Source organism: Brienomyrus brachyistius, chromosome 9 (assembly GCF_023856365.1).
Source record: "Brienomyrus brachyistius isolate T26 chromosome 9, BBRACH_0.4, whole genome shotgun sequence".
Taxonomy (NCBI): Eukaryota; Metazoa; Chordata; class Actinopteri; order Osteoglossiformes; family Mormyridae; genus Brienomyrus; species Brienomyrus brachyistius.
The window spans coordinates 3,548,722-3,565,536 of NC_064541.1; the positions used below are offsets into that span (position 1 = coordinate 3,548,722).

The window sequence follows — 16,815 nt, forward strand, 5'->3', positions numbered from 1 at the left end:
GAAGTTATGGAGTGATGGTCAGTTTTCCTTGAATCTGTTTGTTTCCTAATAGTTATCCTTAATTATTCATTATGCTTTGTAGCTGCCAAAATCGCGAAGTGCTCATATTACAGATGCTACAGATAATTTCATATTGAAACTACTTTGGTGAATATACTCATTTAGACTGCCAAATAGCTGTGCTGACATACTCATACATAGCTTCAAGATCCGTCCAGTCAGGCCAGCACACTCACATTATCAGTTACGGCTATTTTAGTTTCCATTTGAATCCTAAAACCAAAGCAAAATAACATAAAATTGCCACTGTTCCAAGCTACTTAAAGTTGGGTATATACATTAATTATGTACCTAATATCAATCTCAAGGTCCACCCTTTTACCCTTTTATCTTTTTATCAGCATTTAAATGTACTTAACACTATTTTGAAAGGAAGTCAACACTTTTAAAATCTGGGTTCACAGAGGTGAAAATTAATCGAACAAGCATTTCAAAACCATACAAACTGCATGCATTTGAATTAAAGCCCTATACCTAAGGTTTCAAATGGGTCAAATACATTTTACAGTCATAGGGTGGACATTTTAACATCTGACTAAAATCTCAACCACAATATTAATATTATGTATAACAGCATAATATTTAGGATTAAGTTCACCGACACACAACTCAATTTTCCCTTTTCATCCCAACATTCCTCAAACAAATAAGAGCTGCCTAGGATTAAAATGTTATAACTCTTTAACATGAAAATATTTTTCCTTAGATGCCAGAAATCAATTTACATTGTGAAAAAATATGTAGAAAACGAGTACTTTCATGCTAGAAAACTGACCAAAAGAAAGTTATTCAAAAGTGTGCCAAAGATTTTTGCTCCATAGAAACTTTAATCTATGTATTGGGTATTTGGATGTAATGCTACTGGTGGTATGCATGACTTTCCCTGGAACAAAATTGTATATAAGAAATAAGCTTGGGTAGTGCTTTAACTTGCTCTCAAATATATAAATCGCTTTATCAAAGTTTGAAATGAGCATTACTTTACAGGCACCATTTTCTACAATAATTTCAACCACACACAGAAATGAACTCAAATTATTTCTACAATTCTTGTGCAATTTCAGAAGTGTTGGGGGGGAGAAAAGGACAAAACAAAACAGGTTTAGAGTATGAGGGGGACTTTATTTTGTGCCCGGGGGACATGACAAGACCTGGCAGGAACATTTGGAGCAAAAAGCTTTGGCTTATCTGCCTGTTATATTTTCCAGTTAAACAAGCTGCACGTCCACGTGACAAGGTAAATTAAAAATAATACAGGAAGAAAAAGTCCAAGTGTCTTCCAATACTCATCTTGAGGTCACAAAAAGAAAAAAGAGAAACTACTGGTCCACAACGACAATTTGATAGCTACCGTCCCCAAAATTCTCTGATCATTAAAAATATATAGCACTGTAAACCGAACCAGCCATATTGGTTCCAGCATCCAACATATCACTGTGAAAGATGTAAATCTGTATGTTTCATGAAGCTTTGGAACACATGGCTTGCACCATATCCAGTCTACCCACCTTGGTCTACAAACAATATGAACAAGTGAAAAGCCTTTGTGCTGATGTGTGTATGTTTATATTGCATAAAACACCTTCCATGACGCCTTCAGAGAAGAATGACAAGACCACAATGTTTCATCCTAGAAAATCTTTTCATTATGAGAAAAGTCTGGATAACGTCTGTGGTCGTAAGAAATTCAGAGCTGCCCCATAACTGTGATGAAGACGACGACTGCACACCTTCCACATCATCTCATCCTGCTACATGTTTGGGAGTTCTCTAGGTACCATATGCTCATCTTCCATACTGAAAGTGAAACCAGACTCGGGCAAATAGTATGCTGCACTATACTGATGCCACAAGTGGGCACGATGCAAGCCAAGGCGATGTCGCTTCATGCTAAACTGCTAGGTTCTCTGAGAATGCGGAAGTGTCTACTGGAAGGATTAAGGCACTTAGAGTGTGTGTTTGTGTGAGTACGTGCGTGCGCATGTGTGTGTGCAAGACAAACTGCAAATCCTGAAAGCCAAATGAAGGATTCAGTGTTAATCTGGCCCGGAATGCAGCAGGGTTTTCTAAACTTTTGGAAAAATCACTGACACATATTTAGCTGCCTTTCTTATTGGACACGTTTACATCACACTATTAGGGTGGGTCGGTTTATTTCACTTCGTAAAGCACCACAATCGCACATACAGCCCACGCAGTTTTGGTTATGTATTGCAATAGTAAATTCCAATATGTGCTGATGGCACAGCAAAACAATGTGACCGCAGAGAGACTCTCTCCAGGAAGTTAACTTGGCTGGAAGGGAATGATGTTCACTTGGAGGGATGTTTTTAGTTCGGACACAAAATAGCACAACAGACAATTCTGCTGGCAATTTGATCAGAAAGAAAGGAAAGCTTTGACCAGTTGGGGTTGGTGGGGCAAAAAAAAAAAAAAAGTCTGATGTCTTTGTGCAGAAGCAGATTTTGTGCAAAAGCCAGGTATGTCCTATTCCCCTAGAAAAGGAAACAGAAATTAGGTAAAGTATATAAAAAAAAAAATTGCTGCATTAAACTTCTTTTAATAATTTTTACAGTAAATGTCGGCAAATGAAGGAAACGTTAATTTTTTGAAGGCTGTCTCGTCATATTTTAGCAGTAAAAAATATTTAGTGTACGAGGAGCGAGAAGCTTCAGCTTGCAGAAGTGAGTCAAATTCAGCACTCAACGGAAGTGTATCTAAGTCTAACACTGGGAGCAACATGCCATAGTAGAGCTGGCTTGTACCGGTGGGGCCATGCAGCTCTCAGGGTTTGTGGCCGGCTTCGCCCGCCCCTTCCTCTCCCTCGCAGTCTGGGTTGGCAGAGTGGAACTCAGCCACGTAGAGGCTTTTGTCGATGCTGCTGGGAATGGGCTTAATGTCGGTCACTAGCTGGTCCTCAATACTTTTCAGGTTGAAGCGGTCCTCAGACGTAATAAGGTTGATGGCGAGGCCCAGGTGACCAAATCTCCCTGAAGGAGGGCCACAAATAGTCAAACAAACAAGAAAGGTAAAATTTTGTAAATTTTTGCACCATAGTCATTGTGAAAATTTATCAAACGTCTACAGTGATTTTATGACCTGACGTTTCAAATGTCATAAATGTAGAAATAACGAGACAAGCAAAAAATGTATTTGTTAAATGTAACTGAAGTGCAATAATAATTCCATCTGATAAATTTTTGCTCCACTAATTATATCACTTTTCCTGAGCTTCCATGTAACTTTCAAGTTAGCTGAGGTACTTGTGGTCAAACAATTAGCAAGCTATCGCTGCAAGCGCCTCCCCAGTACTTCGTGTTTGAATGAAACGTTATCTGGAGAAGGTTCCAAATAAAGGTTCTGAAATTGCCTCCGAGGAGCTACAATCGGGCCAAGTTCCTACAATAAGAATGTGACAAAAGTTGCTAGTTCTGGAGAAAGTTTTTGGTTCCAGAAAAAAAAAGTTGTGTGGTACGACAGCACCTGTTAACTTAAATGTTAATTAACACCTAGAATAAGATACAAGCAAAAAGCCAGACATGTTCATGTTCCCTGTTAAAAAAAAACGATGTGAAGGATCATAAAACAAGGAAATCAAACATGATCAAGATGATAGAAATTGGACTGCTGTATCATTCTGACACAGGAGCTGGGGGAATACCACTATGCTTGACAGCCCCCCTGCAGCCACCTTACCTGATCTGCCAATACGATGAAGGTAAGTTTCAGCATTTTTTGGGAAGTCAAAATTGATGACAACATTCACAGCCTGGATGTCAATTCCTCTGGTGAAAAGATCTGGTTTGTGGAAAGACAGATAAAGCATAAATCCACTGCCAAGTTACAGTTGTATCAGAAAGAAAAGAAGTCTGGTAGGAAAAAAGCATTTCATCCCTTAACAGAAATTATGTTCCTGTGATCCACTGTGGCTTTATGGCTAATGCAATTATGGGTGACATTTCTCTTTTTTAGTTGAGCATACTGGCCAAATACTGCATAAACATTACATCTATACCATTTATATAACACATTAAACTTCATTTTTAAATCATTTAATATAAATTAATAATATAAATTATAGCTAAAACCAAAGCCATTAAAAGCTTTGTCAACATCCAACTGTGAACTGAGAAAGATGGCCAAGTGTGACTTTACATGCAATCTGCAGCTACCACTAAAACTGTCAGTGTAAAAGCAAAGTTATAATTACAACAGACTAAAATTACATTTTATATTTGAGCTACACTGTCAAACATGAGCCAACAAAAATAACCGCAGAAAATGTAACATAACACCCACCTGTGCAGACCAGGTTCCTGCACAGTCCATTTCTGAAGTCATGGAACACACGGTTCCTGTACTCCTGCAGATCCCATGGGGAGTACAGACAGTCGGTCAATCGGTTCATTTGCACAAGTACATGCACTTCCAATGCTTCTCTTAATCTACTCCATCATGTTCTCCATGAGATACACAGACACATATAGTTGAGAGCAAGCTTCGGCTCACAGCACAGGGTCAGCCAGCATGCAGCACCCCTGGAGCTGGAGCTTTTCTCAAGGGCACGTGACTACTCAAAACCGGCGACCTTACAATCACAGGCTTAGCCCACCATGCTCGCAGTCTGATGGCCGCAAAACTAACCTGCATCATCTTGGCATGGATGTAGAAGCAGGAGTAACCCAGCTGGGTGATCTTCTTGGCCAGCAGCTCCACTCTTTGAGTGGAGTTACAGAAAATGATGGACTGGTTTATTTGCAGCTGTGGGGTGAGTGCAAAAGTCAGTAATCGTTAGAGGTGGATGAAAGCTGTATTCTAACTCCCAGTGTTCATATTCCTGAGTAAAGGAGCCATAAGTAATAACCTTATCAAGTATCATAGAGATATTTGGTGTGAGTCCCATTGAAGCACAGCAAAAATATATCAGAAATAGTACAAGCGACACCGTACATTCATGAGCCACTCACCTCTGCTCAGTTGGTAAGTAAACTATTATAAGAACAGCCCATTACACACTGCTTTCATTTACTTTTAAATATCTTATTACTACAAAGCATAATGTATGGTATTGCAAAAAAAACTATATACAATATAAATCGGTAACTGTGTAGTGGTTAGCTAAAAGACCACAATCATGTTGAAAATGGTACTTTTAAGAAACCTATATTTCTGATGTTTCTTTGATGAACCTGGAACAAACTCATTTTCACTTATAAGAAATAATGGAAATATCTTCTTGCTATTCATATTCAAGTTGTTTCCAGTAATAAATTTCGGCCAGATAATGGCGCATAAATGCACAGGAGAACACACATGTTTTCCTCACCCTGGAGAAGAGTGTGTTGAGACAGTGCACTTTCTGCCTCTCAGTCACATACGCATAGTACTGGGTGATGCCCTTCAGAGTCAGCTCATCCATCAGGTTAATCTCATAGGGCTTTTGCAAGTGCTTTGCCTACAGAGGAGTGGACAAACAGATGGACAAGCAGAAAAACATACTACATAGGCCAAAATTCATAGTAACGAAATGTAGCCCATAATACTTCTCACTCGCACAGTGAGTTCCTGTTCAGGCAAAAATGGGGGAATCGATAAGCTTTTCAGATTAAAGTGTGACAGAATCAAAAAGATTACTGATGCTAAACACAATCAGAGTTTACAACAGAATTGGGGGCCGATCCAAAACCACAAAGATTAGCACAAAACATAACACAATGTTGTTACCATGAATTTCTGGACACTGATGGGAAAGGTGGCAGAGTACAGCAGGATCTGCCGGTTCTTGGACAAAAAGCCGATGATGTCCTCGATCAGTACCACAAAATCTTGCGACAGCAATTTGTCCGCCTAGAAAAAGGGTGTCGGGAATCAGAAAACGAAGCCTACACAGGCAGCATGCACACAAATCCCAGCATAAGACATAATCTGTCCTGATTTTGGAGGACAAGTTTCCCCCCAGATGCCTGTATCATTAAATCTCACTCCCAACACAATTTCTGCTCACAGCAGAAACATCTCTAGTAAGATGCTCACTGAGGATATGAAAGTATTTTTTTCCCTGACATTTTTCCACTTGCCAATATAGGTCAACAGTTTCCTTTATATAATAATTAATTCATGCCTGAAATGGAAACGTCAAGAGACAGAACTAATGTATGGATGAAACTGCTAACTGCTCACTGATTCATCCACTACATTTGAAAAGGCATAACAGGTACATAAAAGTGCAGTTCTCCAAACCTGATATATTTGAATACTTAAAAATGTCAGACATTTAAAAAAGTTAAAAGTAGGGCTGGAAATGCATTTAAAAAAAGAATTAAAATGCACCATTTTCTGTGATCAATCTCTTAATTACACCTAATATTAGAACTTATAATCATAGGCATTCATACATTGGATGGTCAAATTAATGTAGAATTGCTACAAATACTCAAATTATACAATGTCATTGTCAAAATGTTCAATTTTGCCTCAGGCAATTATTTATTTTTATTTGTGTAATTAAATATCAATCAACCAAATGAACAAAAAAAATGAAGAAACATCTTAACATATAAATTGTTTATTGTGGGCTACATTAAAAGTTAAAAGATTTAAAAAGTTTATGTATTTTTGTGTTACTAATTTTTGGCTAGCTATTTGGGGAAAATCGTCAAATCAGAGCAATAAATGACACTGAATATACCTAAAAAGGCTAGGTAATTGCTCCACACAAAAAACAAACCCTGTATTTCACCATCACAATTTTTATTCTGAAGAATTCTCAAGTTCATGTGAGTGACCGATATTTTAATATTTCCTCAATGATTTAATTTGTTATATACAGATTACTCATTTCCAATAAAAACACCACAAGTACAAGCTGAATTTTAGTGCTTTCAAAAAGGCCTGATGAACAGAAGGTGATAAGAGCATTACAAATTAGGGTAATAGTATTACAAATAGGGATGTTAAACTTTTTTTTAAAATCACACACCTTGCCAATTAATGGAGTACACCAAATACATTACCAGCCAAAAGTTTGGACACACCAAGCTGCCTACAAAGGAGAGTGATGGAGCATCAAATCAGAATGTTTTTGAGGAGTCTGACCAGCCAGTTAAGGAAAAGCTGGCAATGAGTGCTTAGCATATGGGGGACCTCCTTCAGGACAGCTGGAAAAGCATCCCAGGAGGCCACCTCATGAAACAACAGGGTCAGCCATTCCCTGGAAAAATTGGGGTTACGGGCCTAAGCATCCAATGGTGACATCACTCTGCCGACCCAGAGATCAACCAGCATATTTTCTGAGCCCCCCCCCCTCCCCCAACAATTAAAAAAAAAAAAAAAAAAAACTTTAGTCAGTGCATAATTTCATACATGATTTTATAGTTTATATGTGTTTATAATTGTTCTTAAATGTAAAGAATCGTACAAATTAAAGCTGGGCGGTATGGCCAAAAATTTATATCATAGTTATAAACATTCATATCTGTTTCACGGTATATGATGGTATTTTTGGTATGACTGAGCATTAGCCACATTTTACAGGATACATTTTTGTTTTACGTTTTTGCATTGTTCTCCCATTAACTATATTATTATTAGCCATTGCGCCTATCCGCTACCTTAATAACATATGGCTAACATGTTTATAGATAAACGGCTAATGTTAAGGGGTGCGTTCACATTTTTGACAAGTGTTAAATAGTTCAGTGTTGCTGGAAGATGCTTTAAGATGCTTTGACCAGTTTGACGTGCTACTTGACTTTGTCCCCACAACTTTATAGCACTGTTTGCATAGAGGCTTATCGACATCCTTAGCCTTTCCATGCTCGTCTGCAAAATACTTCCAAAAGTAATAGTTTACTTACCAACTGAGCAGAGGTGAGTGGCTCTTATGAATGTACAGCATTGATTGTACTATTTATGATATAATCACCCAGTTAGCTGAATCCTTGGGGAAAAAAATCAGAGCTAGATAGGATTTTAACAACTCTGAGCTATTAGTTAAGTTCTCCCCAAGCGAGCTTGATGGGCCGAATGGCCTCCTCTCGTTTGTATAGTTCTTATATATTTTTGCTGTGCTTCAATGGGACTCAAACCAAAAAAGTTATCATTTTATAGCCCAATAGATACATATCCCAATATAGCACTTTTTTTGTAAATTCAATGAATAGTTTACATTAAATCACCACATGGAAATGCATTTCTCACTACTTTAATTATATACTCGACAAATTAAAGGCAGATGTAATTCTTTCTCCTTCAATTTACAACTTTATGCAAATTCTCAATTAAGCATGCAACAAAATATAAAATGTTAATGCATAAAATATTAAAGGTAAATAGGAAACATTTTTCAAGTTACTAGTGTTTGAATTGTGGGGACCAAATTTTACAATGTCTGATTTGTACCACTTTGTTTCACAACATTTTCATCGTGACAAAGATCAGGTTCATGCTTCCGAGCAATCTCCATCAGCCCAGAATGGGGTATTCAGCCAGATATTCATATTTTGGATTGTGTTCTCCATCTGTTTAATACACCTTCTGCATATCACCTACACTTGTGTCTGAGTGCGTGTTTATGGGTCTCATTAAGCACCTCAGTCACGGAAGAGTGACTGGATACGTCCCTGATGGCTGGCCCTATTATGCAGGTAGCATAGTCAGTAACTAATGCCAACAGGACAAACAAGTAGAGAAACAAGTAGAGAATATTTATGATATCCATTTGTTTTTCTGATCCCATTGATTTTGAGTAATACAAATATGACTGCAACAAACACAAAATACACGAAATTTCATATTTCAGTTCGGAGAGATCCAAAGCTATAAGTATACTAAAATACCATGGGGCTGGATAGCAGAAATTCCACCAGATGGAGATATAAAATAGTATTTCAGGTTTGGGATATTTTGGTTAGTGTTGATCCAAAAACTGGAAAAAGATAACTAGCATGAACACTTAAAATGCCAAGATGACTTTTTTCAGTCAGCGGAATCATTTACTCTAGTTCTCACTAAACAGTAAAGTGACCACTGTAATCAACTGAAAATAAGGTTTGCTGTAAAATGGCAGGACAAATGGATCAATCCATGCCAGAAAAGGTAATGCTTGAAAAGGCTACACATGCGCAGTTGTGAGGTACAAATCAGGCAAGTGGTTCAGGTCAGGTATTGGTACTCCCGTTGTCGAAATGATGTAAAATATTGCCATAAAGAGTGTTATTTGCATCACAATGAAATAAGTAATTGAGCACAGCCCTAGTAAATGCTATGTTCTTATTGGTCCAGAGATGTCACATGGGTGTTGATTATTTCCAAGTTACCTCACAGGTAGTTCTGGCAGTCTAATGACAGTTCAAAAATTATCTGTTTTAATTAGGGCTGGGATGATTATTCGACGTAATCGACTATGTCGATTACATTTACATTTACAGGATTTGGCAGACGCCCTTAGCCAGAGCGACTTACATAAGTGCTTTGAGATTATAAAAATGCGTCGACGTGGAATTTTTGTGTCAATGCGTTGTGTAAAACCACGTAGATGTTTTGTAACTGCAATGCACTAAGCGACAAGCTAAACATATTGTAAGGGAAAGTACTTTATCCCCTCGGGAGCATGTTAATGCTGTCCTTTTAAGAATCACACAATAAAACAGTCTGCTAATAATTGAACTTTACTGTCCACCTGATGATCTCTTCACCACTCGAGAGCTACAATAATTTATTTACTGGACCTGCAGCATGGTTTTCATTTACAATACAAAGTTATTTCGCTAATAAGCTGGATAGTTGTTTCACTGCTGGCACCATTAAAACTATATCAATTTTATACTGAATTCCGATATAGTTTTGTCTACTATCGCCGGTGCCAGCAGTGCCACACTTTTTTGTAAGGCATGTATTGGCCAATCATGTAGCACTTCTCTCATAAATATTAATGAGACATCTCCTACCACCCTGCGAAAAGGAAATTTGCCGCCCGCCCATTTTATATTTTCTGTTTACTTATTCAGTAATGTAAGAGTGAGACAAATTATCGTTTACAACTACTTACACACTGAGGCCTAAATCGTTCATTGCTCACTAAAGTAAGCTTACCTATAAGCTATCTTTGCTAGTGTTTGTTAAAAACATATTTCTCCAGTTATTAAATCATTCCATGTTGTAACATCTATTTCAACATTAAAGTCAAATTGGTATAATAATCACTGCAATAGTTTTTAACTTAACTTCAATCTAAAATAGAAATCCTATTGAATCACTTAAGATTTACCCTTTTTTGTTAAGAATGCTGTAATGTTTAAGAAATCTTTTAATAAATTGAAATGTTAATGAGAAATTCAGATGTGTGTGTGGGGGAGGGGGTGAATTGTATTAAATAACTAACTTGAAAATAAGTGCTTATCAATAAATTCATTATCAGATCAAAGAATTAGTTGTTAGATTAGTCGAATAATTGAAAAAAATAATCGTTAGATTAATCATTTAAAGAATAATCATTTGGGACAGCACTAGTTTTAATGTTTTCTAACATGTTAATATAAAAACCTGAGCAACTAATTCATCAGTCATTATCTGCATAATTTTCCTTGGTTTCCACACACATGCATCTGTCTGTTGACAGATTCTGTGGTATCTTAATAGACCTGCAAACTAGAAGACAAGGTCAGAAAACTAAACCTGGAATTTAATTTCAGTAGAAAAGACAACTATAAATTCATTAATCAATGCAGTAGCAACATATTAAGTGACCAACAATATTCAATCAGCATACCAACGACATCTTTAACAAGCATGAACTTAGGGCACCATTAAAAAGAACTACCAATACAGAAATACAAGTATTACATAAAGTATTACAGAAAATGCATAAAAAGATTTGTGGAAACAAACATGGAAAAATCATATAGCAAAAATTGTTTATCCTTATATCTTGGAAAGTTTTTGAGTTTTCGACCAGTACCTTGCCACATTTTGCACTATAGCCAAACTACCTAAAGACGGCACACAAAGATCCACCTTCTCTATAAACAATTTCAACCTTCAAGACTGACTTCCCTTGTCACTGCAATTCTCTTTTTGGGATAACATGTCTACTGAGCATTTGTGTTTCTCACACAAATAAATGAAGTTTCCACTCTGCTCTTAGTCTAAACCCTAAATCATAACTACAAGACAAACAACATGCACACAAAGTCATGTAAAAGAACTCTAGGAGGAATCAAATGAGAAATGTAAATGCAAAACCACTCTACGCCAACCAAAACAAATCACCATTTGGAATTCAATCAATTTTGCTTTACTGCTCAGCCTAACCAACACAGCAGCCAGCAAAATTAGCATATCCACAACAGCATAATATACAGTTCATTTTCATATTTGCTGGGTAAAACTTCAACAGCCCAACAGAGCTTTCAAAAGATCATCTCACCTCATCCATCACCATCATCTGGACTCTGTCCACTTTGGCCACCCCCTTCTTGATCAGGTCCAGGATCCTACCTGGGGTGGCTATCACCACATGAACTGGCAAGAGAGACAAGGTCAGAAAACTAAACCTGGAAATTAATTTCAGTAGAAAAGACAACTATAAATTCATTAATCAATGCAGTAGCAACATATTAAGTTCAACTGTATGTGATGTGCTACTAAACTGAGCATGCAAATAAAAAAAACACCTGTGTAAAACTATGCAATTCAAAACAGGTACCCCAACTACTCAATCTGGACTAATTTTGCAGTAACACTGCAAACAAAAAACTACAATTAAAGATACTACGACAGGCCATCTTAGGTTATTAAACATTAATAAATCACAAGTACAAATATGTACATGCCCACATACAGACATATTGTCATACAGGTATATTCAAAGAACACAAATACCAGCAAGAAAAATAGAATGTAAAGAAGTGATTTAGTCAAGGAGTCTGAAACACCCAAGCCAAAACCTACCGGTTTCATCCAGCCTCATGATGTCATCCCTAAGGTTGGTGCCCCCTGTGGTGGCCATGATTTTGACCCCTCCCAGGTGCTTGCTAATCTGGATGCTGATCTGGCTGACTTGCAGGGCCAGTTCTCGGGTGGGCACCATCACCAGAGCTGAAGGAGGAGGCCAGTGTTAGGCACAACTGTTCCCTGAAGGGCACATGCTGTGCTGACGGCCGGGGAGGTGGAGCGTGTGTGATTACCAAGGGCTCCGTCCATATGTCAGTGCCTTGTACACAAGCTTTCTGGAGGTACAGCGTGTGCAGTAACCAGACACGTGAAGAGCAAATATCCACATGTAAATATTACAGCATGCTTGCAGTGCAAGCTTAACCTTCTTGTCTGTTTATCATAAAGGTTTGTTGAAAGCATGTACATGTGAAATGAGAGGGGATGACTGGCTCACCCTGTATGTAGTCTTTCTTTAAGTCAACCCTCTCTAGGAGGGGAATGAGGTAGGCGCCACTCTTGCCCGTGCCATTTTTGGCCCGGGCCAGTATGTCCCTGCCAGACAAAGCAATGGGAATGCTCTCCTCCTAAGAAAGACAGAGAGACCACAATAAAATTCCATGCCCCAAGCCAGGCAAAGTACAGGTACATTCTGTAGCATGCTTAAGTATCACAGTTCTTGAAGCAACTGAGGAAGGCATCCAGCCTACCTGAATGGGGGATGGCTTTTCCCATCCCATCTCAAAGATGCCCATCAGCAGCTCCCGCTTCAGACAGTAATCCTCAAACTCATTGCCCTTTGTTGCTGTCACATCCTGGTAGTGGTGGGGGGTACGTCAGTATTGATGGGACATAGCAACAACAAAAACCTTTAGCAGAATTTACAGCAGCTGTGTCCATCTAAGCAAGAATGTCAGCCTTTTCCACCTTTACATGCACCTGTACCAAACTGTGCACTCTCAAATAGAAGAATCACACTGACTTACAGATGTTTTAACACGCAGGTCTTTCGGGGGAAGCTGCAGGCACTTCTTCCAATCATCACCAAACCTTAAACAAGTTTAGCAACATTTAAGATGGGAGGAAACGGATTGGACAACCAAGACAGATGAACAACTGAACAAAGTCGATGAATGTTATACAGGACAACATACTTGATGCCACCGCCGGTCTGCGGGACACTAGCTCCTTTCTGAGGTGCACTGGGGGTCTTCCCTGGCTGAGAGCCAACAGCTAGGGGTCCTGAAGAAACAGGGGCAGGTTTGGGCTGCCCCCTCATCTGCCCGTTTTGCTTGTTCAGTCCCATGACCACAGTGGCAGGGTTTTCTGTTCTTGCAGTTGCCATTGCCGAGAAAGCTCAGGATTTGTTCAAATCACAAGCTCGTCTTCAAAATGCTCCTTCACTTATCTCAACAGTTTAAAGATGCAAGACTGACAACTGTTCTTCTGAGATTTTATAACTTATTTTTGTACTTATATAATTCTATATACACACATTAACTCTTCAAAATAAAGAGCATCTGCCGTACAAAAGTTTATATACACAAAAACTCTTCCATATGAAGAGAAGTAAGCATTTATGAGAATAAATAAGTTACATACACGCACACAATATAGAAAATTATATGTAAACGTGTATCATGAAATACAAGTTCTGGGTAAGAACAGCTAAGGCAATTTCAACAGACCAAAGTCTTCCAGAGTTTTGTGGTGTTTCAGTTCAAAAGTCCGCTTTTCTTGTGTTTTTTCCCCCCACTGGGTCTTCTAGCGTACTTTTAGATGTTCTCTATTTATAATCTTGCACTTAATGGTCCTCAAATTCAGATAAGAGGTTTAGTTTAGTCTTATCCTTCTTGCTTTGTAGGTATGTCACCAACAGTATTCCTGTTGAAAACAGAAAATTGCAGCGAATGCACCAATGGGGCTTTTAGTCCGAAAGAAATATGGTGTAGAGTTTCTGTAGGGTTTTTTTCACAGTGTTTGGCTCCTGCTTTCTGCCTCAGCTAAACAGGTGGCTACTCTGTGTCCTGTAGGAGAGGGGGTCTCAGCTTCTGGGCTCCTCCTCGAAACAAGCCAGCGTCTCGGTTCTCAGACCTGTCAGGATGTGGAGCAATTTCAGGGCACTATTAACACATGAACTGTAGAGAGATCATGCATAAACAGCTTTAAAGTACACTCGTGTAAAAATGACCGGATCCTTTACATACACACTAGACATAGTATGCGATGCAATACAAATATTAGAGAGAATACTTTAAACTTTAGAAAACGTTCCCTATAACCCCTTACTTAAAATACACTCACAAATACGCAACAATATTCCCACATGAAGTGCACAAAGATTTTTGGCCCAACCCCAAACACACCTGTAGGTACTCATCTACGGGACTTTCAGCTGTTATTTCCATAAAGATGTATTCTCATATCCCACTTAAAATTACTTTGTTAGCAATGCCTTTAATTAAAAGCGGGTTGTACACAGAGCCCTTATTTATTGCAGGAAAAGAGCAGCTTGTATCTGCTGATAGCAACTAATTCTCCGGCTCCCACTGGGCACACAGCCCGCGTCCCCGACAGCCAGATCCTGGGGCATTCGGCTAAATTTCCGCGCCTGATTATTCGGACATTAAGAAGAGGATTCCGATTTTAAATGCCAAATTTTAGATTAAGTATATCAAAACGTTGCAATGTGTACAGTGTACGCGGTTTGGCCAGCGTTGTTCAATTAAGCTAACGAAAACAATACCAACTCATCACCTTACTACATGAATTCTAAACGCTAAACACATGTTTGTAAACAATGTTAATTCGCCTGAAACTAGAATAGATACTAAGACTGTGGCAATGACCGATTTGCAAACAATTAGCCCGCCAGCGACTTTTTCCTCACTAAGCTTCAATTACAAACATTAAAAAAAAAACCGATGTCAAGCAGGATGAACCCCCAGAGCACAACACCATAAGACAGCACAAGCTCCAATTTACAGGTACTCTCCCTGTTAAGCCAATAATACGCCACGCTAAGTTTTGCTGGCAGACGACGCGTAACACTAGTTTCTGCCGCCGGTAACAAAATGGGGGGGGGTCTTCAAGAGGTCTAACCTGCGACTTTTTATAATTCAGACGGGCAGTTTATACGGAGTCCCGCGGTAACGGCGGGCCGGCGCGAGAGGGGGGGACCAGTCACACGCTCCGTTCCAAACGTTCAAAAAAAGTCCTGCATGAGCCGGAGAAAGATTAGCCGCGTGTAGCCGAATCGGGCTCGCTGGCGCACAAACGAGCTGACAGCCACCAACACGCGCCCAACTTCAACCTAGCCGTTGGAGCAACTTTTCCACGAATTGGAGGACAACAAAGCGGCAAATCTGGGCTAACGATCCGGCTACCGGGAACGGACGAGTGCTCGGATTACTATACACAACTGATTACAAATTGTTAAATACAAATACTCGCGAGTCCTGAAAATCAAATATCGGCGACAGTGCTCATACTGCTTGAAACAACTCATCTACTGAAAATGCTGAGTTTTAACTATAGTGGGCAGCTAGCTGGCTAGCTAAGGTTTACGAACACACATTTCGCTGTTGTTGGTATGATCGGACTCTTTAGTTTTGTTATACCTTCTTAATCAAGTGAAAACAGCACGTAGAATCAGCTACCTTTTCCTGGTGATGAGATTTTCTTTAGTCGTTTAAAACAGACTCTTTCAATTGCTCTATTGAAACGTTTGATCTTTCAGGAAATTCACTACGATCAAGTCGTCTTTCTCTATTGTTGTCTCTTCTATGAGAAATTTGGAAATTCAACATGGCCGTCCTCTTTCTCTCTCGTTCGCTGTTTTTTTTTGCGCTGAAGTCGAAGCATGACGTTACAAAGGCGCCAGTACACGGTGCCGGATGGGTAATGTAGTTCTCTAACTAAAGAACCCGTCAGTTATTGCCGTACGTCTAACGCTCTAATATATTGCATTAAATTATGGGAAAAAAATATGTATATATTCTTTATTCAAATTTGTTAATTATTTACATTTGCTCATGGGATTATGCTATATAACTGAATACTGTATGTTAGACTGATATACCCTTTTATATGGATATGATCCATCTGTCGATTTTCTGTAGCAGCATATCCAATACCGTATCGCGGGGGGTATCTCATAATTCATTTAAAAATATGTACGATTATACAAAAACAGAAACGGAAAAAATGAACATGAGAACAAAATAGCTGCGAAAATTTAGTTACCACCTCAAAAGTGTTTGATTGTTCTTAGTTTTGCTGTTTGCGTTAGTTCATGGGCATTAAGTTGCTAAAATAGACAGGGGTACCGTTAGACATTTTGGGCCCCATGAAAGCTATCATATTGGGCCCTCAGCCTAGACCAATTCAATTACAATGTTCTAATTATTTTACGGCGAACTTTGAATAGTCCTAACCCCCAGAAACTAATTCAAACTAGAAGACTGGGTCCGTAAGGTATTTTACTCGACAAATCTCTTCATACTGTTATCTTTAAGATTTGTCTTGCTGCGAATAGGAATCTAAACATTTAATACAGACCGATGTGCATTTGTGTTTTCATTCAGAAGAAAAAGCAAAAGAAAAACTTGAAAACCATGCGATGTGATATCTGACAGCACTCGCACAATTAAAATCAATTGTGCAAAAAAATGCGGATAGAATAACAGCAGCCACCACATGCCCTACGTATAGATCTGGTTTTCATAGATGGTAACATTTCAAGAACTGACGGTGTTCTAAAACAGAAAAGTTTGTGTATCCACGTCTATTATAAGGACAAGTACACAAAATAGGGTACAATAA

At 38.7% G+C, this 16,815-nt stretch overlaps 1 protein-coding gene across 3 annotated transcripts; it reads right to left on the reverse strand.

The window, feature by feature from the left end:
* Positions 1 to 1,161: 1,161 nt before the first annotated feature.
* ddx61 (DEAD (Asp-Glu-Ala-Asp) box helicase 61) lies at positions 1,162 to 15,827 on the reverse strand. Of its 3 annotated transcripts, none has more exons than XM_049024305.1 (14): positions 15,651 to 15,827; positions 13,146 to 14,085; positions 12,978 to 13,041; positions 12,702 to 12,806; positions 12,449 to 12,578; positions 12,010 to 12,156; positions 11,486 to 11,580; positions 5,785 to 5,907; positions 5,387 to 5,515; positions 4,705 to 4,821; positions 4,360 to 4,423; positions 3,757 to 3,858; positions 2,826 to 3,050; positions 1,162 to 2,555 (listed from the first exon to the last, which is right to left on the reverse strand). In XM_049024305.1, the coding sequence occupies exons 2-13, from the start codon at positions 13,334 to 13,336 to the stop codon at positions 2,845 to 2,847; spliced, it is 1,473 nt and encodes a 490-aa protein (XP_048880262.1). In that variant the 5' UTR covers positions 13,337 to 14,085; positions 15,651 to 15,827; the 3' UTR covers positions 1,162 to 2,555; positions 2,826 to 2,844. The 3 variants fall into 3 exon arrangements, with proteins under 3 accessions (XP_048880262.1, XP_048880263.1, XP_048880264.1); XM_049024306.1 differs by having other exon boundaries at positions 15,612 to 15,827; XM_049024307.1 differs by lacking the exon at positions 15,651 to 15,827 and adding an exon at positions 14,358 to 15,599.
* Positions 15,828 to 16,815: the final 988 nt, after the last annotated feature.